This window comes from Chrysochloris asiatica, unplaced genomic scaffold, assembly GCF_000296735.1.
Source record: "Chrysochloris asiatica unplaced genomic scaffold, ChrAsi1.0 scaffold00238, whole genome shotgun sequence".
NCBI lineage: Eukaryota > Metazoa > Chordata > Mammalia > Afrosoricida > Chrysochloridae > Chrysochloris > Chrysochloris asiatica.
In genome coordinates, this window is record NW_006408756.1 from 1,634,093 (window position 1) to 1,658,875 (window position 24,783).

The 24,783-nt window shown below is 53.4% G+C and overlaps 1 protein-coding gene across 1 annotated transcript; it reads left to right on the forward strand.

Moving 5' to 3' along the window:
• The first annotated feature begins 15,199 nt into the window (after nt 1–15,199).
• On the forward strand, nt 15,200–23,466 carry RBBP8NL (RBBP8 N-terminal like). Its single transcript, XM_006873392.1, has 13 exons — nt 15,200–15,260; nt 16,193–16,235; nt 16,701–16,796; nt 17,150–17,262; nt 17,899–17,968; nt 18,400–18,560; nt 18,658–18,740; nt 18,937–19,100; nt 19,645–20,359; nt 20,609–20,723; nt 21,114–21,175; nt 21,265–21,397; nt 23,354–23,466. The coding sequence occupies exons 1-13, from the start codon at nt 15,200–15,202 to the stop codon at nt 23,464–23,466; spliced, it is 1,929 nt and encodes a 642-aa protein (XP_006873454.1).
• Nucleotides 23,467–24,783: the final 1,317 nt, after the last annotated feature.

Here is a 24,783-nt window from a genome sequence, read left to right on the forward strand (position 1 = left end):
AAAAAACGTTTTATTGTGAATTGATTAATACTTTACATGAGAGAATATCAGTTTTTGCACTCATCCTATCGTATTTCGTTTCATTGCAATGGTTACAATGCCCTGAGTGCATCATCATTCAACAGTATTTGCTTCTATTCCCTCTGGTTTTTGTTTTGTTTTGTTTTGTTGATGTACACAAAAACACTCAGGAATATATATCATTTAAACAATCATAGGGCACATTCTGTAAGCCTGCCTCCTGGCTGCCCACACACAACCTTTCTCTTTCCCTGACTCTAGAGTACTCACATGCTCCCTCTCTCCATGTCCCCATCTCTGCCTCCATCTCTGGTGTCACTGCTTCTCTGGATAGGGTCCCACATTTCACTCATGCTCTTCTCCCTTGATGGCCCTAGGGTCCTCTTTTTCTGGACTGTAAGATTAACTACTCACCCCTATGTTACATAACTTCTATCTTTACAGTTGTGACCATCGCAATTAGTCATGATAACAATTGCTCACTATTGAACCATAAGAATCCTATCCCCATCTCCTTTCACCTCGCCATATCATTTTGAAGGAACATTCTAGGTGTACTTCTTCCAAGACAGTCCATTCAACATTTTTTGCCAACACCACAATTCAAAAGCAGCAGTTTTTCTTTCTTCCATCTTCTTATTCATTGCGCAGCTTTCACATGCACATGACGAGGTTGAAAAAAAAAAACCCCGATGGCTTGACTCAGGTGCACTTTAGTCCTCAAGGTGACATCTTTGCTTGCTATCACTTTAACAAGGTCGTTTGCAACACAGTTTGCCCAATTTGATATGTTGTTTGGGTTTTTTGACTGCTGTTTCTATGGAAGTTGTTTATGGAGCCAAGTAAAATGAAACCCTTGACAACTTCAGTCTTTTCCCCACTCATGATGATGTTGCTTATTGATCCAGCGGTGAAGAAATTTTGTGTCCTTTATACTTTTGTTTCCTTTAGGATAAATTTTTTTATCCCCCATACTGAAGCCTTTGATCTTCATCAGTAAGTGCTTCAAGTCCTCTTCATTTCCAGAAAGCAACATTGTGCCATCTGCATATCAAAGGTTGTTGATGCACCTTCCTCTAATCCTGATACCACATGCTTCTTCATACAGTCCATCTCCTTGAATTATTTGCTCAACATACAGATTGAATAAATATGGTGAAAGGATACAACCCTGATGCACAGCTTTCCTGATTTTGAACCATGAACGATCCCCTTGCTCTGTTTAAAAGACTGCCTCTTATTCTAGGTATAGGTGACACATGGGCACACTTAAGTGTTCTGGGATTCCCATTTTTGAAATGTCATCCATAATTTATTATGATTCACACAGTTGAATGACTTCAGTAGTTGATAAAACACAAGTAAACATCTTTTTAGTATTCTCTGTTTTCAGCCAAGATCCATCTGACATCAGCAATGCTATTCCTTGTTCCACATCCTTTTTAGGATCCAGCTTGAATTTCTTGAATTTCTGGCAGGTCTTTGTCCATGTACTGCTGAAATCATTTTTTAATTGTCTTCAACAAAATTTTACTTGTGTGATATTAATGATGTTGTTGGATAATTCTGCATGGCACAAATATGGATCTTTTCCAATCATTGTTTAGGTACTTGTCTTCCCAATTTCTTGGAATAGAAGAGTGAACAGCTTTCATCCATTTCTTGAAGCATCTTGGTTTGTATTCCTGTATCAGTGTATCCTGCTGGTGATACTGTGTTATAATGTTGCAAGATCATTACCATCTGGTAACATCTTGCTGTAAAGGGCATATGGATCTCTGTATTACTTCTTACAACTGCATGTCAATTTACAATGAGCTCAATAAAAAAATTCAATTGACACAAAAAGTAAATCTATATATGCATATGTATATATGTATATATATATATATTTGTTGTTGTTAAGTGCCGTGGAGTCAGTTCTGACTCATAGCGACCCAGTACAGGGTTTCTGAGGCTATAAATCTTTATGGGAGCAGAAAGCCTCATCTTTCTCCAGCAGGACAGTTGGTAGGTTTGAACTGCTGACCTTGTGGTTCACAGCCCAATTCGTAACCACTATGCAACCAGAGCTCCTGTGTATATAATTTTTCTTTGTGGACTCCCCCTTAAATGTTGTGCCCACAATAAATGCCTTATTTGCTCACCTGGATTGAGGTAAAGACCCTCCCATCCCCCTGGCCCCTATGCCTCCTGGGATCCAGAGGTCCCTGTGGGCGAGGCAGGCTTCTCTGTCCCCACAGCCTGGACGCCCTGGAGGCTCCCAGCAATTCCACCTCCCCTGTCTTTCCAGAAGAACCAGTTGCTTGTTTAAGAGGAAACCCTGCAGCACTTTTCTCATAGGCAGAAGACAAACTAGCCAGGCAAAGAGAAGCAAACTCACCAACTGTGAGTGGGGGTGGCTGAGACAAGGGAGATGTGTTTGTATTGGGGACATCGTTTATTTTAGGCTGGAATCTCTAGAGGACCATAGCCAGTTTTATATATGGAGTCCTGGTGTGGCACTGTGGGCTAATGCACTGGACTGCAAAGTCAGTTTGAACTGCAAGCAGTTCAAGCTCACCAGCTGTTCCTCAGAAACCCTATACAGGGTCACTATGGGTCGGAACTGACTCAATGGCACTTAACCATATCAACACCTAACAGCAATATATATATGGAGTCCTGATGCATCTGAGTTATGGTGTTTGAGAAGAATATTAAAGGTACCATGGACTGCCAGAAAAACAAACAAATCTGTGTTGGAAGAAGTACAATCAGAATGTTCCTTAGAAGCCAAGATGGCCAGACTTCATCTCTCATACTTTGGACATATTATCAGGAGGGACCCATCATGCTTGGTAAGGTGGAGGGATAGCGAAAAAGAGGGAGACCCCCAAAGAGATGTCCTGACACAGTGGCAGCAACACTGGACTCAAGCGTACCAGCAATTGTGAGGAGGGTGCGGGGCCAGGCCGTGTTTCATTCATTCTCCTGTGCATAGTCTGTATGGGTTGGAACTGGCTCAACGACACTTCACAACAACAGTGCTGGAGTCCTTGGCACTGTAGAATAAACACTGGACCACATGGTCAGTTTGATCTGCATGGTCGACAGTTCAAACTCACCAGCCACTCCTTGGAACTTTATGCAGGGTCTCTATGAGTTGGAACCACCTCGATGACATTTAACAGCAACAACAAATATACATATATAAAGAGAGAGAGATTTACTGCAAGGAAATGACGCACACAATTACGGGGCTGCTGGCAAATCCCAAATCTGTGGGTCAAGAGGCAGGCTGCTGGCTCACAGGGTGGCGGGTTGGGTGTATTCAAACCTGCAGGTGCAGTAGCCACCTGAAGGCTTCTCGTGTCAGATGAGGACATGAGCTAGCATGAGTGAGTGGGAGCAAATATAAATCAATTACATACTGCACCACACACACAAGGAAACTCCCTTCCAAGAGGCTGGCGGCTCACATCCAGTCAGTAATGGTACATAGCCACTACCATGGGTTCATCCCAACTCAGTGCAAATCTGTGCAGTTGTGAAGTGTTTGAACCGCCCACCCTGTGGTTAGCAGTCCAGTGTTGATCCTACAGCTCCACGTCAGGACTCCTGTAGTTGTCGTTGTTAAGTGCCATCGAGTGTGTTCCAACTTGCAGCGACCCTGTACAGGGTTTCCAAGGAGCAGCAGGTGAGCTTGAACTGCCAACCTTGTAGTTCAAACTGACCTATATACACAGAGTAAATGCTTCCTAGGTTTTTCGAGGCTATAAATATTCATGGACATAGACAACCTCATCTTTCCCCCTTGCAGTGGCTGGTGGGTTCACGCTGTTGACCTTGCAGTTAGCAACCGCACACAAGCACCTGGGCTCGCTAAGATGATAGCCAGGAGCTATCAGAAATTGATTTTCTCACAGCTCAGGAGGCTAGAAGTTCACATTCAGAATATCGGCTCTTGGGGGAAGCTCCTCCCTCTACTGTTACTTGGTTCTTTGGCCTTCTTCATGGGGCATAGAGCCTATCTTTACCCCACTCCTGCTTGCTCACTTCTGTGCCTAATCTGATCTTTTATATCTCACAAGTGATTGCTTTAAGACACGCTCTACACCGATATGGACTCCTGATGTGGCACTGTAGGGTCAACATCAGACTGTGAACCACAAGGTCAGCTCCCTGGGATCGCTGTGACTCCACGGCACTTAACAACAATCACACTGATATGGCCTCATCAGTAAGCATAAGTAAGAACTCCTCTTCCCAGGTGGGATTCCCTATACATTAATAAGGGTTAAGATTTACAACACAATCCATAACAACCGTGCAGTTGGTAACAAGAGTCAGGGGTCTGCTGCAACACTCTTCACAGTAGTCAAAAGATGGAAACAACCCAGATCTTATCGCTGAATAAATGGATACACAAGACATGGCCCATCGGTGCAATGGGAGCTTTGCAGCCATAGAATGGAATGGAGTGTTGATAAACGCTACAGTGTGTATGCGCCTCAAAACATTATGATGTGTAAGACACACCTATGGCGAAAACTCATACATTGTGTGGTCCCATTTATACGAAATGTTCACAGAGCCCAGAAACAGGTGAGTGTTTACTGGAGGGCTGGAGAAGGGGGTGACTTCTGGGGTGTCTAATTCGCTCTGGAGGTGACGAAAACACTTTGGAACTAAGTCGCCTTAATGGTTGTGAATTGTGAATGTACTAAATGCCATGGACCTCTGTGCTTTACAGTGGTTAACATGTCACGTTTGTGTTCCACGTATTTTACCACAATAAAAAACAAAGCAAACCCTGGTGCCCAAGTTCAGATGCAACTGATCTGGGTGTAGTGTGGGCATCAGTGTCAGCACAGCACCCCAGGGACCCTTTGCACCTAGGGATGGCTGTTCACCTCAAACCCTTTAAGAAGGAAAGATCTTCAAACGATACTGTTGAGAGGACAAAAGAGAGTTAAAGACTCTGGATGGCCAAGTTCTCCAGGATGGCCAGCTGACAGCCACCATACTGATCTCCCCTGAGAGCCCCAGGCCATTAGGTGACTGCCCAGAGGAGGCCAGCAGAGCACATTCCAAGCAGCTGGCTGCCAGGGAGCGGGAACTTTGGTCTCCTTTGTATGTTTTAGTGGGGCCTTCTTGTGGTCCCTATGGTATCGAAAGTCATTTTAAAATAGGGCTCCTGGTCATACTATGTAAAATAAATAAATAAGGATGCCTGGACAAGAGGTTGGTTCTTCTCCTTCCAGGAGAACTGCAGACTCCTCTGCCCTCCCAACTATCAAAGCCACCCTGCTTCTATACCATCAGGAAACCCCAGCCAGTCGGCACCTGATGGCCGTGAGGGGGCTGCTCTGGGCCTCTGACATCTCAGAAGACAGGCATTCCCCGCAGGCCCTCTTTTTTCAGGGCCACATTAATAGGTGACCCATTTATCTGGGGGCAGGGCTGCAGGGCAGGCCTAGCCTGGCTGCTCCCCCACCCCGCCCTCTTATCTATCCATCCAGTAACACAAACAGTGGGCAGGACACACAGCTTTTAACGGTGCATTTACAATGAGGTGCCTTTGAAGCCTTATCAAGACACCCCTCCCAGCTCCAGGATAAAAGCCAGGCCGCCTCTCCTCCGAGCTCAGGGAGCCCAGGAAGCAGGCACTGGGGACTATAGGGAGCCCCGCACCTATGCCAGCAGCACTGGAGGGTCTCGGGCTATAGAACACCACAGATTTGGCTTGCTCCAGACAGCTGGTAAGCTGGCTGTCCTCAGCACATGCTCCTAGGAGCCTTCTAGGGGAGGGACCACAGCTTGTCCCTCAGGTTGCCCACCCTCCAGTTCCGTGATGTTGGCAGTGTGCCATGAATGAATGAATGAGTGAATGCATGCCAAGGGATGACCTCACTAATCCTCAGACCACCCTACAAAGTGGGTGTAGCCCACTGTCTCTGGGTTATAGATAAGTAAACTGAGGCTCAAAGTGCACCCACTATGTATGGACCCTGCCCACTGAAGGTCCCTAAAACAGGAGGCCAATGTACCAGCTCACATTAGATGTGTGCCCAGAACTCAAGGGGAGCCACACACCACCCTGTGTCCCTGGGATGCAGTGGGAACTTGGTTAATAGGGGTGCAGGGAGAGCTAGTGTGACCACCTGGGCCTCAGTTTCCCTGTTTGTGAAGCCAGTGAGCTCTGGATTCAGAATGTCTCCCCAAGTTCCAGGTGAAGAATCCAGACTCTGAGGTAAGACCATCCGCTGCTTCCAGGGTGAAAGTTCCCTGCTTTGTCACACCGGGCTGGTTCCCAGCCACAGGCTCCTGAGTGGCAGGGACAAGGAGAGGAAACAGAAGAGATATGAGGGAAAGTGGGAAAGGGAGAGGAAGGAAGGAAGGAGCATGTCCCCCAACCTGTCTACACACACAAGGCTGTCCCTACTGAGTCTGTGTCAACTTCTTTTAACTACACACATACACACACATATACATAGATACAAACATACACACACATATACACATACACTTGCATAGACACAAACACATACGCACATATAGACACACACATACACATGCATAGACACAAACACACACGCACATATAGACACACAGATACACATGCATAGACACAAACACACATGCACATATAGACACAAACACACATGCACATGTACACATATGCATGCATAGACATACAGGCACAAATGCACACACATATGTACACACATAGACAAAAACGCATACATACACAGACAAAAACGCATATATACACAGACAAAAACTCATACATACACAGACACATGCACACACAGACACAAATACACATACACAATATATACATACATATGCATACACACATATATGCACACCCAAACACACAGACAGATGTACACATATGCATGAATAGACACATACACACACATAGATGCAAACATGCATATACATAGACACATACATGCCTACACATGACACAAACACACGTGCACACTTATGTGTGCACCTAGACACAAACACACATATACAGGCACTCTTACACATATGTGCACAAATAGGTACAGGCACAGACACATACACACACATAAACACATGCACACAGACACATATACACACATGTGTGTGGACACACAGACACGTGTGTGCATACACATAGACACATGCATCCACATGGGCATAAATGCATGCACATACATGTCCACACATAAATACAGGCAAACGCACAGACACAAGCACATACACATGTGTGCACACAGACACACATGCACAGCACATACATGCACACATGCACGTGTGCGCATACACACATACATATGTACACACATATAGACACCGGCACACATGCACATATATACACACACATGTGAACACACACACACCTATGCACATTATGCACATACATACACACACATACACAGCAAGTCTTCGCTGCCTCTCATATCCCGGGTCTCACTGCCTGGAGTCCAGGAAGCCCCTCTGACAGCCCCGCCTCCCCATGGTGGGAGGGGCCAGGCCATGCTGGCGTGATCCACCCCCAAAGTTTCCTCTCACCCTACTCATGAGCTCTGTACCTTTAAGCACTCACTCACTGTGCCTCCCCCTCCCCTGCAGTCCCTGGCAACTCTCTGTCCCTATCGCTTGCCCATTCTGGAAGCTTCATAGAAGTGGACCTCACGATAATTGTCCATTTGTGTCTGGCTTGTTTCAAGTCCCATCTTAGTGTGTGTTTGGACTTTCTTTCTCCTAATCTGAGTGTCATTTCATTGTGTGAATGGATCACACTGGGTCTGTTCATCGGTTGGTGGACACTTGAATTTTCCATCTTTTGGCGACTGTGCTGGTTCTGCAATGAACACTGGAGTACCCGCATCTGTCTGAGTCCCTGCTTCCAAGTCCAGGGTGGACACCTAGGAGTAGAATTGCTGGGTCATATGTGGCTCTGTTTAGCTTTCCCCACTTTGGAACACCTACTGGAAACAGTGGTTAGCCAAAGACTTTGCTGGCACCACCCAATCTCCAGTACCTCTGGAACTCTCTGTCACAAAGTCCACTATGCAAATGAGGCCCTGGGCTCAGAGAGGCTGTGTTCCTGACCCAGGGAAGGCCCAGCTCACAAGGGTCAGAGTCAGGATTCAAACTTGGCATGGGTGGAGGCAACACACAGTAATGGAGGCCAAACCCCCAGTCTCTTCAAGTGGACCCTGGGTAAGGGTCAGCTCTGCAGGAGACTCTGCTATCCCGTGGGGACCCTCTCTGCCCATGCACAGAACCACAGCACATACCTGCGCATCCCTCATGCACACGTGCACCCAACCCCATACACTTGATAACACACTGGGGAACACACAGCATGTTAAAGGGCCACCTGCTAACCCAGGCTCAAAGGCGCACACACCATATACCCATGTACATACATGTGAATACATGTGCACATGGTCCACACAGTGGCTGTAGCCAAATTCCTACACACACTCACATACTTGTCCCACCAGGGCTCCAGGACGAGGTGAGAGGACCCTGTGGGGAAGGCATCTACAAAGGTCCATGCCCAGCCACGGCCTGGGGATCCCCAGCAGACCCTCTGTCTCTCCAGAGTTCAGGGTCCCAGCAGGCAGAGTCCCCTCCCTCCCTGTGGCTACTGGTCAGGATCCCGGCCTCCTCTCTGAGGCACCCAACAAACAGAGTGGGGAGGCAATGGGGTGGCAAAGGCCACAGAGGCATGTCCCCTGAGTATAGTCACTGTATCTGGTCCAGAGGACAAGCAGCTGAGACCACCACCCGCCCCCAACCCCACTCAGGGCCCCAGCTCCACCAGGTCCCAGAGCCCTGAGGCCAGAGCTGCCACACCCACCGGACCACCTAGAGCCCAGAGCAGGTGACTCAGCCCAGGGACCCAGTGCACATGGTCTCCAGGAAGGGAAGGACAGGCGTCCCCTGGTGCCAGCAGGCCACTTTGGACCTCAGCCCCATCTAAGGGGCACTGAATCTTTCTGAGTCTCCAATTCAGACAAGGAAATAAGGCCTGAAAGGGGGGCTCAAGGTCAGACCGAGGGGATTAGCTACGGCTAATGAGGAGCAGCAAGGAGCCCTGGACCCACCTCTACCCCAGGACCAGCCTGGTTGGGGATGGGGGCAAGGGACCCACTAGCCCCACCGCCTCCCGGACTCCCAGACACCCGGCCCCCCAGCTCCTCCTTATGAACAACTCAGCTCCGGCCAACAACACAGCCACGATTACCAGAAACAATCCAATCTCTATGTGGACTCAGGTCCGACCCGTTCTGCCACTTGTGTGTGGACAGCAGAACCCGTCAGGCGGCTTTGGCAAGTCCCTGCCTCCCTGCTGCTCCCGGCCTGGAGAACAGAAAACCAGTAAAGCGGGTTTGGCCAAAATCATGTCTTGTTACCTGTGCATGTTCACACACTGCTCACTTCTAGCTCCATCGGGCACGGAGGGTTCTGGGCTCGGGCACAGGGGTCGGAGCGACCCAAGACCGTGTGAGTACTCCGTGGGTACTAGCACTGCCTAGCTTGTGAGAGTGGGGCCTTCAGCCCAGGGTGAGAAGCTGGGGTCGCTGTGAAAGGGGGGGCAGCCACAGAGGCAGGAGGCCCAGGTCTGGTCCCCACTACGGAGGGGGTGGTGGTTGGACTGTCCTCACATGCTGGACAGTATGAAGACCACACAGCCACCTGCTCAGGGTACCTGGGCCTGGGGTCAGTCAGGGGGATGTTTCTGGGTGGTTTGAGGGGACAGGGGGTGGGGGTGGGAGGAAGATACATGAGCCCAGCCGGCTGCAGCAGGAGCTGAGTTCTTGAGGTACAGGATTGAGGGAACACCAGGTGCCAGGAGGGGTCACTGGCCGCCCACTTCATCCAAGACCCACCCTGCTGCCCGCTCCTCACAGGGGTGAGGCTGCCATCCCACCACTCAGTATGGGGCACCCTGAACACAACCACCATCAGTCTTGCCCGCCTCCCCCACTGGCCTCAGCCAGGCAGCCAGCCAGGGCGGACAGCGGGCACTGGAGGGCGGGTGCCCTGCCCACCTGGGGAGTCAGGTTGCAATCTGCTGTGACCTGAGCCGCCAAACCCAGCAGCAGCCTCATCCCACTGTGCATGCATGTACACACATGTGTGCATTTGTGCATATGTGGTGGGGGCGCCCACAGACTTTAGCTGTGCAATGTGTAAATTAGCCCCAGGCCCACTGAGTGCTGTGTGCGTGGTAGGGGAGGGGTGGCTGAGGGGTGTTGTGTGTAGGTGTGGATCAGGTGTGCTTCTCTGTATGTGCAGCATGTCGTCATATGTGTGTGCACATGCGTGTCAGGGGCATGTCACATCCCGTGGATGCTGGAAACTCTCAGTGCCTGGGACATCTCTCTGGCTAGGAGATCACCCAGAGGCCAGCTTGAGTCCTACTCTGCCCCCTGTGAGCAGGTGACTGTGGAAGGTGACATCTCTCTGAACCTCAGCTGCCTCATCTGTAGAATGGGCCAAAGAGGCTGCCCTTGGGTGCAAGGGAGACCCATGTGAAGTCCCTGCCATGAGGCTGGAAATAGTACAATCCTGGCCACCTGCGGCACACACAGCCACAGGGTACCACCATGGCCGGCTTTATGGACAGGAAAATGGAGGCACAGCATGGCACCATAGAGAGGCCCCCCCACAGAAGTTAGGTGAGACTCTGGAGCCATCCAGATCTGGATTCAAATCCTCCCTCCACCCTGCAAGTCCTCCACCTGCCTTGTCCACAGCCTCAGAATCTATAGACGAACAACCACAACCCTCCCTCCAAGGGGCTTCCAGGGCCCCACCCTGAGCCAGGCCAGGCCCACAGAGGGGCTCCAAAGGAGCATGGGGAAGGGACAGCGGCTCAGCAAACCCTGATTCCTCATAGTCCCGCACTCCTGCAAGCAGGGGGCATGGCCCAGAGTCAGCAGGTGGGACCCGGTAGCCACCACAACTACTCCTGTTGCTGTGGACAGACAGACACAACAGGTCCTGCGCTGTCTTTATGAATGAGGGACAGACAAACAGACACAGCAAATCCTGTGCTGTCTTTATGAATGCAGGTCAGACAGACAGAGCAGGTCCAGTGTTGCCTTCATGAATGCAGGACAGACAGACAGACACAGAAAGTCCAGTGCTGTCTTTGTGAATGCAGGACAGACAGACATTCAGAGCAGGTCTTGGGGGAGTGGCCTTATGGAGGTAGGGAGGCCCTGAGGAGGACTTGATGCTGCATGCCAGGCCGGCCCCTCAGGTTCAGCAAAAACATGGGATACTTGCTGGATGCTGACCATAGTTCTTGGGCAGTTCTAATGGGGGTCTGCAAAAATGGGGTCAGGCAGTTTCTCTCCCACCACTCACTCAGCACTCACTGCCTGTTACCTGGTTGGAGCTGATATGGGGGAGACTCAGAGAGGTCAAGGACCCTGCCCAGAGCCCTCCGCTCAGAAGCCCAGGCTGACTGTCAAGTAGGACCCCTTCACAAGGGCAGCCCACGGCATGCACCCTCCCCTCTGCAGAGCTGAGAACCCAGGCCTCCACCAAACATGACCCACCCCGGTCCTGTTTATCCCCAAGGTGACCCAGAGACTAAGGCCCCAGGCCCCTGCTGGCCCCTGCCCGAGTCCAGGCTGTCCAGCATGTGCAGGGGGAGCCCAGAGAAGCCTGGGGTGTGGGAGTCAAGCCCCACACCATGGTAACAACATCAAGGGCAGTGCCTGCCTCTCGTTCACACCAGCCCAGGGCAGGAGGGTTCCCAGCACAACAACGTGGCAGCCACCCAGGTCATGGTCCACTGCAGAGCTTGTCCACTGGAAAGCTGCCCATCAGTGGGTCAGGTTGTGGCTACTCAGCCAGCCCACCACAGGAACCAAAGGGACCCCAGTGGGTGGGTACATGGGGACCCCTAGAAATGGACATGTAGAGCCCCCAGAGGAGTAAACAGGCAGGGACCCCAAGGGGAAAGCACGCAAGTATAGAACGTGCAGCCCTGAGAGCCGAGTTCAAATCCTGACCCCATCACTCCCCACTGAGCAGCCAGGATCAGTTATGAGAGCTCTCTGAACCTCAGTTTCCCCACCTAAAGAGTGGGTTCCTGTAGTCAAGAGCAAGCTCTCAGGAAACAGTAATGGTTACGAGTCAGGCTGCTAACCTCAAGGTGAGAAGTTCAAAACCACCAGCCATTCTGCAGGAAAAAGATGAGGCTTTCTGCTCCCGTAAAGATGGATAGCCTCAGAAACGCTATGCAGGGTTGCTATGAGTCAGAACCGACTCCAAGGCACACCTGTGACCCTCGATCCTAGTCTCCCCTCAGTTGCCTCTGGAATTCAGTGTCTTGCTTGTCCCTAGTGAACTCTAGTCCATCCTCAAGTTGGGGGGCCTCCCAGGCCCCTTGTGCCCAGAGCCCTGCTGCTAATGGAGGTCACTTGCACTGCCTCCTACCTCCTGCACCCTCCACCCCAAAGCACTCTAGCAAGCTCAGCTGACCCCTGCTCTTGCTCCAGCTCTGAGCTCTGCCTGCACTTGAGGCTCTGCTCCTGTCTTGTAGTTACCACCCCATAGTTGCAGACCGTGTAACACGACACCCCATGTCTGGTCCTAGCTCCGCCCTGAACCAGGCTTGAGGACCTAGACCACTATCAGCATTGCTGTCTTCTTCCTGAGACCCGTGTCAAGCTGAGTATGTGCAGTGGGTTAGCTTTAGTCCTGTCACTGAGTCTCACTAGGCCACAGGTGACATGGGGACCATGGGTGGGTGACAGACACTTGGGGGTTCAACTCAGGGCTACTCTGAAAAATGTCATTGGGTGCAGACTTTCAAGTCAAACCCCATCACATCCCTCACCAGCAAGATTTGAGCAGGAAGGGGTGAAGGCTGTACAGGCTCCTCACTGCCCCACACAAAGCGTCCTTAGGGGGTGCATGTGGCGGGCAGGCCAGGGAGGAACCCCAAGGTCCAGGTGAGGTCAAGGAGCTCAGGCCTGGAAAGGTGGGAGCACCAGTGTGTTTAGAGATACCACACCCACTCCTGCACACTCACATTCACACCTACTCACACCTCACTTACAATCACACACATTCATGTGCACACTCACACACATGCATATACATACACACACTTACACACACTTACACCTTACTCACACTCATGTGCACACTCATCCACACCTCCCTCACACCCACTCCTGCACATTTATCCTCACTCTCACACATTTGCTGATTCGCATTCACAAACACGCTCACACTAACTTACACTCATTCTCTTAGCCACACTCAGTCTCACTCACATGTCACACTCTATGTCAGTCCAGGGTAGGACCAAACCTGAGGGGAGGAGTGCAGACCCAGCTCTAGCCACAGGTGGGGTCCCAGACAACCTCTGCAGGAGGTGGCCTCAATTCACAGGAGTCCACAGACTTACCCAGAAGGGTCTTGTGTGTTTGCGCATCCTGACTGAGGGGCCCATGAAGTGTGGACTGGGTACCCCCAGCTGCTGCAGATTAAGCCTGGCTGCATCCTGACCTGCGGCCTCCTGGGCCTGGGGCCCAATCCCAGCCCCAGGGAGGAGCAGCAGCCCCCACCTTGCAGGACCTGGAAGGGAGGGAGGGGAGAAAACAGGGACGGATGATGCCCCAACCCACAGGCAACCAGGCTCCTTGAGGCCTCACACCTCTCAACATGAGGGCAAGGGGGCTGTGTGCTTTTGCGTGTCTGTCTGTGTGCGCCTGTATAGCTTTGTGTGTGTCTGAGTGTATATAGTTGTATGTGTATGTATCTTGCATGTGTGTCTGTGTGTGTGGATATGTGCTGGGGGGGTATGTGTCTGTGCATGCATGTCTGTGCACATGTGTGTCTATGTGTACATGTCCAAGCATGTCTGTATATATGTCCGTATGCTATGTTTGTATTTGACTGTGTGTGCATGCCTATATGCTGTATGTGCACATGTGTGTTTAGGTGTGTACATGTTTGTCTGCTGTGTGTGTGCATGTCTTGTGCACATATATGCCCCTGTGCATATATTTACATGTGCTATGTGTGTGCCTGTGTGTACATGCCTGTGTGTGGTCTCTGGTTTTGTCTGTATATGCATGTCTGTTATGTGTGCACATGTGTCTGAGTGTGTACACATCTATATGTTATATGTATCTGTGTCTGTCTGTGTGTATATGTGTGTACATGCACATCTGTTTTATATATATCCATGTGCTGTGTGTGTCCATATCTGTGTGTGTGTACATGTATGTGGGATGTCTCAATGTGTATTTGTATATACATATGTCTGTGTTCTATATGCACTCATGTGTGTCTGAGTGTGTACATGTGCATGCTCATGTGTCTTGTATGCATGTGTGTGTTGCTAATATGTCCAGTGCTGTGTGTATCCATATGTGTGTCTGTGTGTACATGTCTGTGTGCTGTCTCTGTGTGTTTTTTGTCTGTATATGCATGTCTGTGTGCACATGTGTGTCTAGGTGTGTACTCATCCGTGTGCTCTGTGTGTCTGCATACATGTGCATACATGTGTATGCACATGTGTCTTGGATACAGTGTGTCTGTGTGTACATGTCCATGTGCTCTGTGTGTCTGTATACCTGTGTGTAGATGGGTATGCACATGTGTCTTGTGTACATGCATGTCTGTGAGTATATGTCCACGTGTACATGTCTGTGTGCTGCCTTCGTGTGTCTGTATGCATGTCTGTGTGCTACATGTGCTCATGCGTGCCTGAGTGTGTATGCATCTATGTGCTCTGTGTGTCTGTATGCCTGTGTGTATGTGTGTTGTGTATCTGTGTGTATGTGTCTGTGTGCTATGTGAGTCTATATCTGAGTCCATGTGTGTACATGTCTGTGTGTGCTGTGTCCAAGTTCCCCTGCAGGGACAAAGCAGTGAAGGAGTGAGGAGGCATATTTTAAGAGTAGGCACCTCAGGACCTGGGGGTTGTGAGGGTCAGTTCACAAGGATAGACTCACAGGAACTCTGGGTGGGATGAGGTCCAGATCCTACAGCGCCCCCCCCCCCAGGCTGCATCCCCCAACACGGCTCTGGAGTTGTCACACACAAGCACTTCCAAAGCCAAAGAAGCACTCTCTTGACTTCCTCCTCTGCAGGCTAGACATAGAGAGGAAGTGGAGGTGGGGGCTGTCCCCATGCCCCCAGGTGTGCAGGGCCAGGACCACAGGGAGGCATGGAGAGCTTCATGGAGTCACTAAACAAACTGAAGGACATCCACGAGAAAGAAGTCCTAGGTGAGTGGACCCTCTAGGACACACGGCTAGGGGACAAAGCCAGGCCACTCTCACCAAACCCGAGGGTCTGACCATCTAGAGGCCACAGAGATGCTGAGTGGTTCAGGTACTGCGTGAGTGCTGATCAGAGGTGCCAAGTGCTTTTTGTCCTGTTCTCCCAAAGAGCCGGTCAGCAGCCCACACAGGGGCTGAGGCCCTGACTTGCCTTTGCTCCTTGGGGAGGTGCTAGGCATCTCCCAGAGTGAGAGTGTCCTCTTCCAGGAACCTGTCCCCACAAGCCTGAAATTCTTCCCTTCTCCCCACCAGACACCCTCTACCTGGCTGAGCCCCTCCACTCCACTGCCACTAGCTCCCCACTCAGTGCCCATTGAGGCCCTCCCTCCCCCCAGACCCTCCCTAAAAAACTTTCCAGCAAGCACTCACACAGCCAGCCCCTCTTCCAGCCCCCACCCCTAATGGCTCCAGAAAGGCCAGGCTGCTTGCTGGGACTACACCTCTCCTGGTTCCAGGTCTCAGGACCCACACTGGGTCACAGAGTGGACAAGGAGGAAGTCTGCAGGGACTTTATTCCAACATGCACTATGCCACCTAGACAGTCTCTCTGGGCTTCTCAATGTCCTTCCCAGAACTGACCAAAGTGCTGGATCACTCTCTGAAAAATGGTCCAGTCCCTGCCAACCTCCTGACAGATACCACAGAGCTGAGGACCCCAGGGAAGGGGGATACTCAGCCCAGATCCCAGGCACAGAACCACAGTGAGTGGTTGGAGCTGAGGCTGGCATGTCCAGCAACTGGCCAGGAAGGGAGCCACCAGGCAGGTCAGCCCCCTGGTCTCCCCTTGGGAACACTAGAGAGGACCCCGCAGCAGTTATCACAGGTGGGAGGGTGGCTGGGGGATGCACCCGGCCTCAGCCTCCCTCCTCTCTGGCTAGGCCTGCAGAACAAGCTTGTGGAACTGAACTCTGAGAGGTGCCGGTGAGTCCACGGAGCCCCAGGACTGGTGGGCACAGGCAGGGGACAATGGCCCCCAGCATGCGGGTACTTCCATGACCTCATGGTTCACACTGAGGTCGGAAAGGGTGGGTGAGTCCCGGTCACACAGCGAGTAGGTGATGACCACCACTGAGCAGGAACTCCCAAGAGGGCAGCCCTTCCTCGCGAGATACAATGTGACTAGGAACACCACCTCCACAGGGTGGCCCCCAGGCCCCAACTCAAGAACATTCTCACAGCATGAGTGGTGCATGAACAAGACAAATGGCACCAAGCATTGTGCACACGACTAGTTTGCAAGGATTGGGTTAAGCATTGCCCTGGCACAGTTCCACTTTGTAAGCACCGTGCCCACCAGGGGGAGCCCTGATCAGGAAAGACTGGAAAGGGGGAGGGAGCACTCATAGACCCAGGTGGGAAGCTATCTTCTGGGGTTTGCTGACACAGGGATGCTCAGAGGATTGAGGAGCTCTTTGCCAAGAACCTCCAGCTCCGGGAGCAGCAGAAGGCTCTGAAGGAGAACGTAAAAGTTCTGGAGAACAGGTAAGCAGTGAGTTTGATGGGGGGAAGGGGGGAGGGAAGATGCCAAGTGGTCCTTGGGAACTGTGTTTGGGAAACACTGATATCAGCCGTACCAGGCAGATTCCTCCTCTCCTGATTCCTTTGAGCCTTACCTACATTGCATCTTCAAGATTTCTTCCAAAACTTCATTCACCATAGAACTCTGACCCCACAAGGTAGGGGATGGGTAGGGGCTCCACAGATCACAGTTTGGGAAAGGGGTGGGCACACCCTGGGAGATGACGATGAGGGGTCCTACTCCTCCATAGGCCTTGGTCTCTGGGTACTGGAGGCAGTGGGCTGCACCCTAAACTCGGCCTCTCAATGCCCCCCAGGCTGCGGGCTGGCCTGTGTGACCGCTGCATGGTGACCCAGGAGCTGGCCAGAAAGAGACAGCATGAGTTCCAGAGCTCCCACCTGCAGAGCCTGCAACACATCTTCCTCCTGAGTGAGCCTCTGTAGCAGCCGCCTGGGGGACCCTGGGCTCCGGGTGTGCCCTGCCCCCAACCCCGCAGCATCCTGTCCTGGGACCCCCGGCTCCTGGTGTGCCCTGCCCCCATCCTTGCAGAGTCCTGTCCTGGGACCCCGGGCTCCGGGTATGCTCTGCCCCCAGCCCTGCAGCGTCCTGTCTAGGAACCTGGGGCTCCTGGTGTGCCCTGTCTGCCCCCTTCTCAGGGACCCGGAGTAAGGCAGCCACCCCACACCATGGAGAGAGGCACTGTGCCCCGTTCTATAGAAGAGGAAACCCCTGCTCAGGGCCCACACTGGGCATAAGACCCCAACTGACCCCTCTGTGTCCCGTGTGTCAGCCCCTGGACTGAGGGCACCCTGGGCCTATCTGGACCTCAGCTCCCTCCTGTCACAGAGAAAGGCCACCAGCCCTACTGAGCGGGAATTGAGGGGAGGATGGTCCTGTTACTTTTCATGGTTTCCAGGCGACCGTTTACCATATGCCAGGCCCTGGGCCAAGTGCTGGGGACACAGTTAGGAACAAGACAAGGAGGGGGCATCCCTGGGTTGTGATGACCCTCCCCCCATCCTGACCCTCCTGCCAAGCTGCATCAATAATCCATGACTTTCACAGCCAATGAGATGACCGGGCTGAAGGACGAGAACAAGAGTCTGAAGGAAGAGGTGAAGCGGCTTCGGGGCCTGCAGTGAGTGGGGATGGCCCCCCAGAACCACCCTGGTTCCCCCAGTCAACCCCCAGCACAAGGGTACACATGCAGGTGGGCCTGGGCAGGAGATGCCCATGGAGGGGTGAGGAAACCCCAGGCCATTGCCCAAGGAGAGACTCCTATGTGAATGAACAGCAAAGGAAGGGGGTCCCCAGCACCTGAAGCATCTCTACCCTTGAGAGTGCCCAGGGGCTAGGGGTTGATACGAACTGGGGGGGGGGGGGGGGGGAGGGGGATACTGAGCCCTGCAGTGGGGAGTTGCTGATGGTGAACTCTCAGGCAATACAGGAGTTGGTTTCCTTTCTCCTGGGCCCCCTTGGAGAGGCTGGTCCCTGGAGGAGGAATGTGACTTTTATGCTCCTCTTGGATCATGAGCCTCCCTCACCTTCCTGACATTGCCTCCCCTCCGGTGACAGGCCCAAGTCCCTGAGCAGGGAGGGCACCTCGGACCCCCCCTCACCCCTGTTGCTACCTTCCCCGGGTGGCCAGAAGGCAGGTACTGAGAAGTCACCTCAAGACCACGAGGAGCCCCAGGCAGAGAGTCCCAGCATGGACCCACGGGGAGAAGGTGTGTGTGGGTGGGTGGAAGGGCTTAGCAGGATTCCTGACGCACCCCCACCCCCAGCAGCACTCAACCTCTCCTGCCCACTGCCTCTCCCCTACAGAGCAGCAGCTGGGGCACCGGACATCTCCTGTCACCATAATTTCTCCGAGTGTCAGCGTGCCTGAGTCTCGGGTCCCGGACATGGTGAGGGTGGGACCCCAAGCAGAACGCTGGTTGTCAGCCTCACAGCTCTAAGTGAGACAGAGAACCTCCCTGGATCAGGGTGGGAAGACGGCTGCCCCTCCCCCACTGATCTGTCCACCATGCACACGGCCTGCCAGGGACCAGAGATCAGAGGACAGTCCCACCCCCACCCCGCTGACTTACTCGCCCTTCTCAGAGCCCCCAGCACATCTCCAACCAGCTACATGGGACCATCGCCGTGGTACGGCCTGGGTCCCGGGCATGCCCCCCAGACCAAGGCTCCATCAACGGAACACCCCCTCCACCTGCCAGGAGCAGCCCACCCAACCCTCCCTACGAGCCCAGCTTCCCCCTGGACAGGTGAAGGCTCCACCCAAGGTCCTATCTTAGACTCTGGCTCCCCCCCCCCCAACTCCCCCAAGAGAGGCCGGGAAGTCCCTCAGATTATCCCTCCAGGAACCTCCACCCTTCTCTGGCTTGGCTTTTCCTCGGCACCTCCTGAGTGGCCAGGTCAGGGAGGGAAGGAGTAGCAGATAGGGCCCTGCTCTTGGGAGTCCCTTCTCAAGGGGGGCACAGGGGAGCCTCTCCTATTTCTCTAAAGCCCAGAGCGTTCTGTGGCTGAGAGTACAGAGAACTGTGTGGGAGGAAGGGATGCTTCAAGGAGGCCTGATGCCCCCCAGGACCATGTCCTGCCAGAAAGCCAGAGCAGGCTGAGGACATGCTGAGGGCTCTCTGGCCAAGTCCACTGCTACCCACCAGAGCTGCCCTCACCTTAGGCCTATTTCCTCACCTTCAAAATGGGTGGCCATCGTCTCTCTGCCTCATCCCCCTCCCTGCCCCCACCATAAGTTCTACTCCACCATTACTGGTCCCCTGGGACCCTCACAGGGCTCCTCTTCCACAGCCTTCTGCGGGCCTCCCGGCCCTCTCTCGTGGCCTTTGAGGCCCTGAAGAGCTCCCTGCAGGCTGACCGCCTCAGCTTCCTGAGCCGCCACCTGGCCCTGCACCTCCGAAGCTCCAGCAGCAGACCCCTGACTGCCACCACAACACCAAGTGACCCCCGGCCAAAGAGTCTGAATGCCATGGAAGCCGAGGGCTGGGAGGAGCCCACAGGCCTGCTGGAACTACCAGTGGACGAAAGGGACCCACGGTTGGAGGGCACGCTGCAGCGGCTCCTGGCCCAACAGCTTCGGGCTCGGGAGAGCAGAGCCAGGCCAAAGGGCCTGTCTGCACTGGAGGGGACCTCGCCCTCTCCACCAGCTGCCTCAGACTCCGAAGATCCTGAGGATAACCAGATAGCCAGGGCAGCACTGACCAGAGCAGCCCAGCCTGGAGAGCGGCACCCACAGCCCACAGACCTGGCCAGCCTGAGCCAGAAGGCAGTTGTGGATGTCCAGGAATGTGCCCCAGACAAGCCCCTAGACCTCTCAGGCCGAGGTCGGGGCCATGACGCCCCCAGACCTGCCAACCGTCCTGCATTGCTCAGTCCCCCAACCACCTGTACGCCCAGCCCTGAGTCACCTGGACAGTCCAGACTCCTAACCTCCAGTCCCTGGGCACACAGCAACGGCTCCAAAGGGAACAGAGCATCAGCACTAGAGGCTCCCCCCACTCCAGTGGTAAGGGTCCATCCCTGTCCTGGCCTCCAATCCCCCTCCCCCAGGTCAGCCTCCAGCCAGAGGCTGCAGGGATAGGCTGCGGTTTGGCCAATTCCCAGCAAGAAGGACAGGCAACCTCATCACCTTAGAGAGGAAATGACCCTCAGCAGCTTGGTTCTCAGGCTGTGTCCAGAGCTGGGCTGGGGCTCAGGGGCAGCCTCCAAAATTAACTCAAGTCACTTATTTGGCTCCCCACGGGGCACCCTACAGATTCTCCCACTGCACCACCCCGGCCTGTCCTCTCCAAGTGGGGCAGAGAATGAATCCAAAGGGAGACCAGGGCTGCCTACCTCCCCAGAGAAGCCTGACAAGGATGGCCATACAGGTAAATGTGAGCCCCACCCAGGAAGGGTGGCATGCTGGTCCCAGTCTGCCTGACCAGATGAACGCTATATACAGAAATCCTATACAAGGTGGAGCCTGGGTCTCCACCTGCGGCGCCTGAAATAGAGTTGAGGGTCCAGGTGGGTACTTTCAGCACATTCGTTTATCAACCAGACCTGTGAGCAGGTAGTGAGCTCTCCATCGCGGCAGTGAAACAACCAAAAAGGGGCACCCCAGCTGGTGGGGCATTACACAGGGGCCTCTGAATTTGAACCCCAACGCTGCCTTGTACCAGCTGTCACCCCCAGTTTCAACGGTGCCCTAGACTGGATGCTGTTGCCACGTTCCCAGGCCAATGCCTAGCCTGACACACGCACCCTGTGTCCCACAGAGTCCAGCAAAGAGGAGGCGCAGGGGCCAGAGTCGGACGAGCCGGACACCTCGGACAGTGAGGTGGGTCCTGGCCACCTTCCACCGGAACACGCTGGTATGGGACTGGTGGGAAGGGGGTACTCGTTTTCACCGCACCCCCTTCTGCCCAGAAGGCCCCAAGTTCCGAAGTGAGTGTCAAGCTCAGCACTCAGCCAGGGGAGGAGCCCAGGTGCGTCTGCGCCAAGGAACTCGCGCAAGGTTTGCAGCGCAAGCGGAAGCGGGCGTCGGACTCGCGAGGCAAAGGTACGGACAGGAGGGGCGGGGCGGGGGCGGGACCAGTGGGCGAAGCGAGGGAGGAGAGAGCCAAAGAGGGCTGGCCTGGAGGCAGGCCGGCCCGAGGACAGACTCGGGTTACTCTGCGGCGGTGCCTGGGAAAGGACCTGGGGCTGGAAAGGGGTGGGGCCGGGGTAGGACAGGGCCTGAGAGGCGGGGCCTGAGACGATTTCGAGAGGTCGGGACAGGTGGGGCCTGGGGAGGAGCCAAGGAAGAGGGCTGGAGCTGGAGGCCAAGCAGGGTCAGTGGGCGGGACCTGAGGGCGGGGCACAGCTGGGGAGGGTCAGGGCAGGTGAGGGTGGTGTAGGAGCGGAGACCGGCCAGGGCCAGAGGGGAACGCGGCTAGGGCGGAGAGTCCAATAGGATTGGCAAGTGGGCGGGGCTTGCTGTTTGGGCGGGGCTGGGGCGGGGCCTGGGGAAAGACTAACACAAGCGTTCACACGCGCTACCTCCCTTCTGGCTGTTGGGGCGTGGGTGGGCTCCCTCCTCAGACCAACTCGAACCTAGAAACGTAAGCCCTCAAACCAATCCCGAGTGACCCATAAGAGCAGGGACTCTGTCTGCCTGGGAGCAGACCCTAGTCCCAGCCCTTCTCATAGTGTGGCCAAGTCAGTCCTGGGACGCGGTTTCTTCACCTGTCAGAGGGTCCGTTACTAGAGCTACTAGTACGTTCAGTAGGATAAGGCAAGGCGAGAGACAGGCGTCGTTCCCATCATGCCTACAAGTGGTCCCAGGCCCCCACCTCCAGCCCCTCCCATGATGTCCACCTTCAAACAGCGGTCACGGCAGCAGTGCTGGCTCCTCTGGGTCGGAGCTGCTCAAATGTTTGCCCAAGGTGGTGCTTGGGCTCTGGCTCCCTGGATAAGGTTGCAGAGGTCATGGGCCTGCCCTAGGGTATCCGGACAGCTTCGCACTTCCTGCTCCGGTACAAGGGCCAGAGTTTCAGAAGCTTGAGGACACTGAGGCCTTTGGACACATGAGCTAACAAGCTTGATGCAGCCTTGGGGTTTGTCTAGGCGGGTCCTCAAGGCAGGCTACCACAGGTGCTGAGAACCCATCTTCACAGCCAGGAGGGGCCAGTATTCCTGCCTTTTCCACTGCCCCATTGGTGGGCTGGTGGATAGCCACCCACGAGGCCTCAGCAGTGATCTCCCTGTGTGGCTGAAGCCCAGAAGGCCAGTAGGTTGAGATGCTGTCCTCCCACACAGCCAGGTCTGGAGTCAGCAAGCAGGCCTCCTCCGTGGCTACCCCTGTCCCACGGACAGCCTATTGACAATCCTGTAACACCACCCTGGTGGTCAATGAGAACGGTCTTAACGTGGGTCAGATAGGATGCCCCAAGTTGCCTGGCAATGTCACCTGTTGAGGTGAAGAGGGAGTTGAGGTCACTCCTGCCTTTGGGCCTCACAATCTGTCCATAAGGTAGGATTATCACTGTGTTACAGGTGGAGAAATTGAGGCTCAGAGAGGAGAGGTATCATGCCCAATGTCATGGAGCAGGCATCTGGGGGTCCAGATTTGAATTGCACCTGTCAGACCCAGAATTCAAGCTCTTTTTGCTCTGTCTCCTGTGAACTCCATCTTAGTAGTGCAGCCAAGACGACACCCCCACCCCACCACACACAGGAATGTGTCCCTCTGCATTGTGGTCCCAGCTCCAGGCCAGGACATCTCCCTATATGGTCTAGTCACCCAGATACCCGAGCCCACCAAAGGGTCACAGATCTGGAGACTTTGAGGCTGCCTGTGATTTCTACTCTCAGAATCAAATCAGACCACCCCACCTGTCCCATGGGCAGCAATCACTACGGTGGCCAGTTGACTTTGGGAATGTGGCTCTGGAGGCCCCAGGACCTGCCCAGTTTCACTTTGAGGGGTCAGCCACCTGGCCTCTGAGACTGGCCTCAGCTCCACCTCCCTCTGCAGCCCCCAAGAAGCTGTTCCGAGGGAGAAGGAAGCCTCAGGAGCTCTTGGCAGTGGAGGAAAGTTCTAGAAGTCCAAAGAATGCCAAGGACCGCAGCCCCTCATCCAGCAGCTGAGGTGGGGAGGAGACGGAGCCCGGAGCCCAGCCAGGTGAGGGGGAGCTGCAGTGGCCAGAGGGGCTCTCAATCAGCTGCCCACTCCCCGCTTATGCAGCAGCCAGGACAGGCCACACCAGCAAACACGGATGAGCCAGGCCCGTGAGGGCCATGAACACACAAACATTCAGCACTGGGATCCTGGCCCGTGTCCTGGGAGGGCCAGCTTCTCCTCCTCCTTGGGAGGAGTGGGGGAAGGGAATGTGAAGGTGAAATCACTCAGCTACCCCCTCCCCAGACACATAGGCAGCCCCTCGTAGCATAGCCTCCCCCTTTCAGGAGGCTTTGGAACGTCCCAGACTCCCCCTCTCCTGTTGTTATTGTTGTTATTGCCAACAGACTCAATGGAGGTTGTCCCAACTCATAGCGACCCATACACCACAGAACAAAACACTGCCCGGTCCTGCACCATTCTCACAATTGTTACGCTTGAGCCCATTGCTGCGGCCCCTTGCTAATCCATCTCACTGGGGTCTTCCTCTTCTTTGCTGACCCTCTACTTTACCAAGCATGATGTCCTTCTCCAGGGACTGGTCCCTCCTAATAATATGTCAGAAGTATGAGAAACAAAATCTAGCAATCCTGGCTTCTATGAAGCAGTCTGGCTGTACTTCTTCCTACACAAATTTGTTCTTCTAATTTGTACTTTTAATATTCTTCTCCAACACCATAACTCAAATACATAAATTCTTCTGTGGCCTTCCTTATTCGCTGTCCACTTTCAGAAGCACCAAGTTATTGAAAATACCACAGCTTGGGTCAGGCACATCTTAGCCCTCAAATTGACATCTTTACTTTTGAACACTTTGAAAAGGTCTTGTGCAGCAGATTTGCCTAATGCAATACATGTCATTTGATTTCTTGACTGCTGCTTCCATGAGTGTTGATTGTGGATCTAAGCAAAATGAAGTCTTTGACAACTTCAGTCTTTTCTCCATTTATTGTGATGTAATTTATTGGTCCCTTGGGGAGGAGTTTTGTTTTCTTTATATTGAGGTGCAACTCATACTGAAGTCTGTGGTCTTTGATCTTCATTAATATTTTAAGTCCTCTTCACTTTCAGCAAGATTGTATCATCTGCATGGCAGAGGTTGCTAGTGACTCTTCCTTCAATCTTGATGTCATGTTCTTCTTAATATAATTTTTTTATTATTTATTCAGCATATACCCTGAATAAGTATGGTTCATACTTTTCCTGATTTTAAACCATTCAGTTTCTCCGTGTTCTGTTGGAATAACTGCCTCTTAGTCTGTGTACAGGTTCCTAATGAGTACAAT

What these genes read in the sequence shown, in the direction of transcription:
- RBBP8NL (XM_006873392.1), top strand. Translation starts at nt 15,200, where the DNA reads ATGGAGAGCTTCATGGAGTCACTAAACAAACTGAAGGACATCCACGAG. An exon ending in CCACGAGAAAGAAGTCCTAG is followed by an intron (nt 15,261 to 16,192) that starts GTGAGTGGACCC and finishes CTCTCTGGCTAG; the next exon opens with GCCTGCAGAACAAGCTTGTG. An exon ending in AGGCTCCCCCCACTCCAGTG is followed by an intron (nt 20,360 to 20,608) that starts GTAAGGGTCCAT and finishes GGCACCCTACAG; the next exon opens with ATTCTCCCACTGCACCACCC.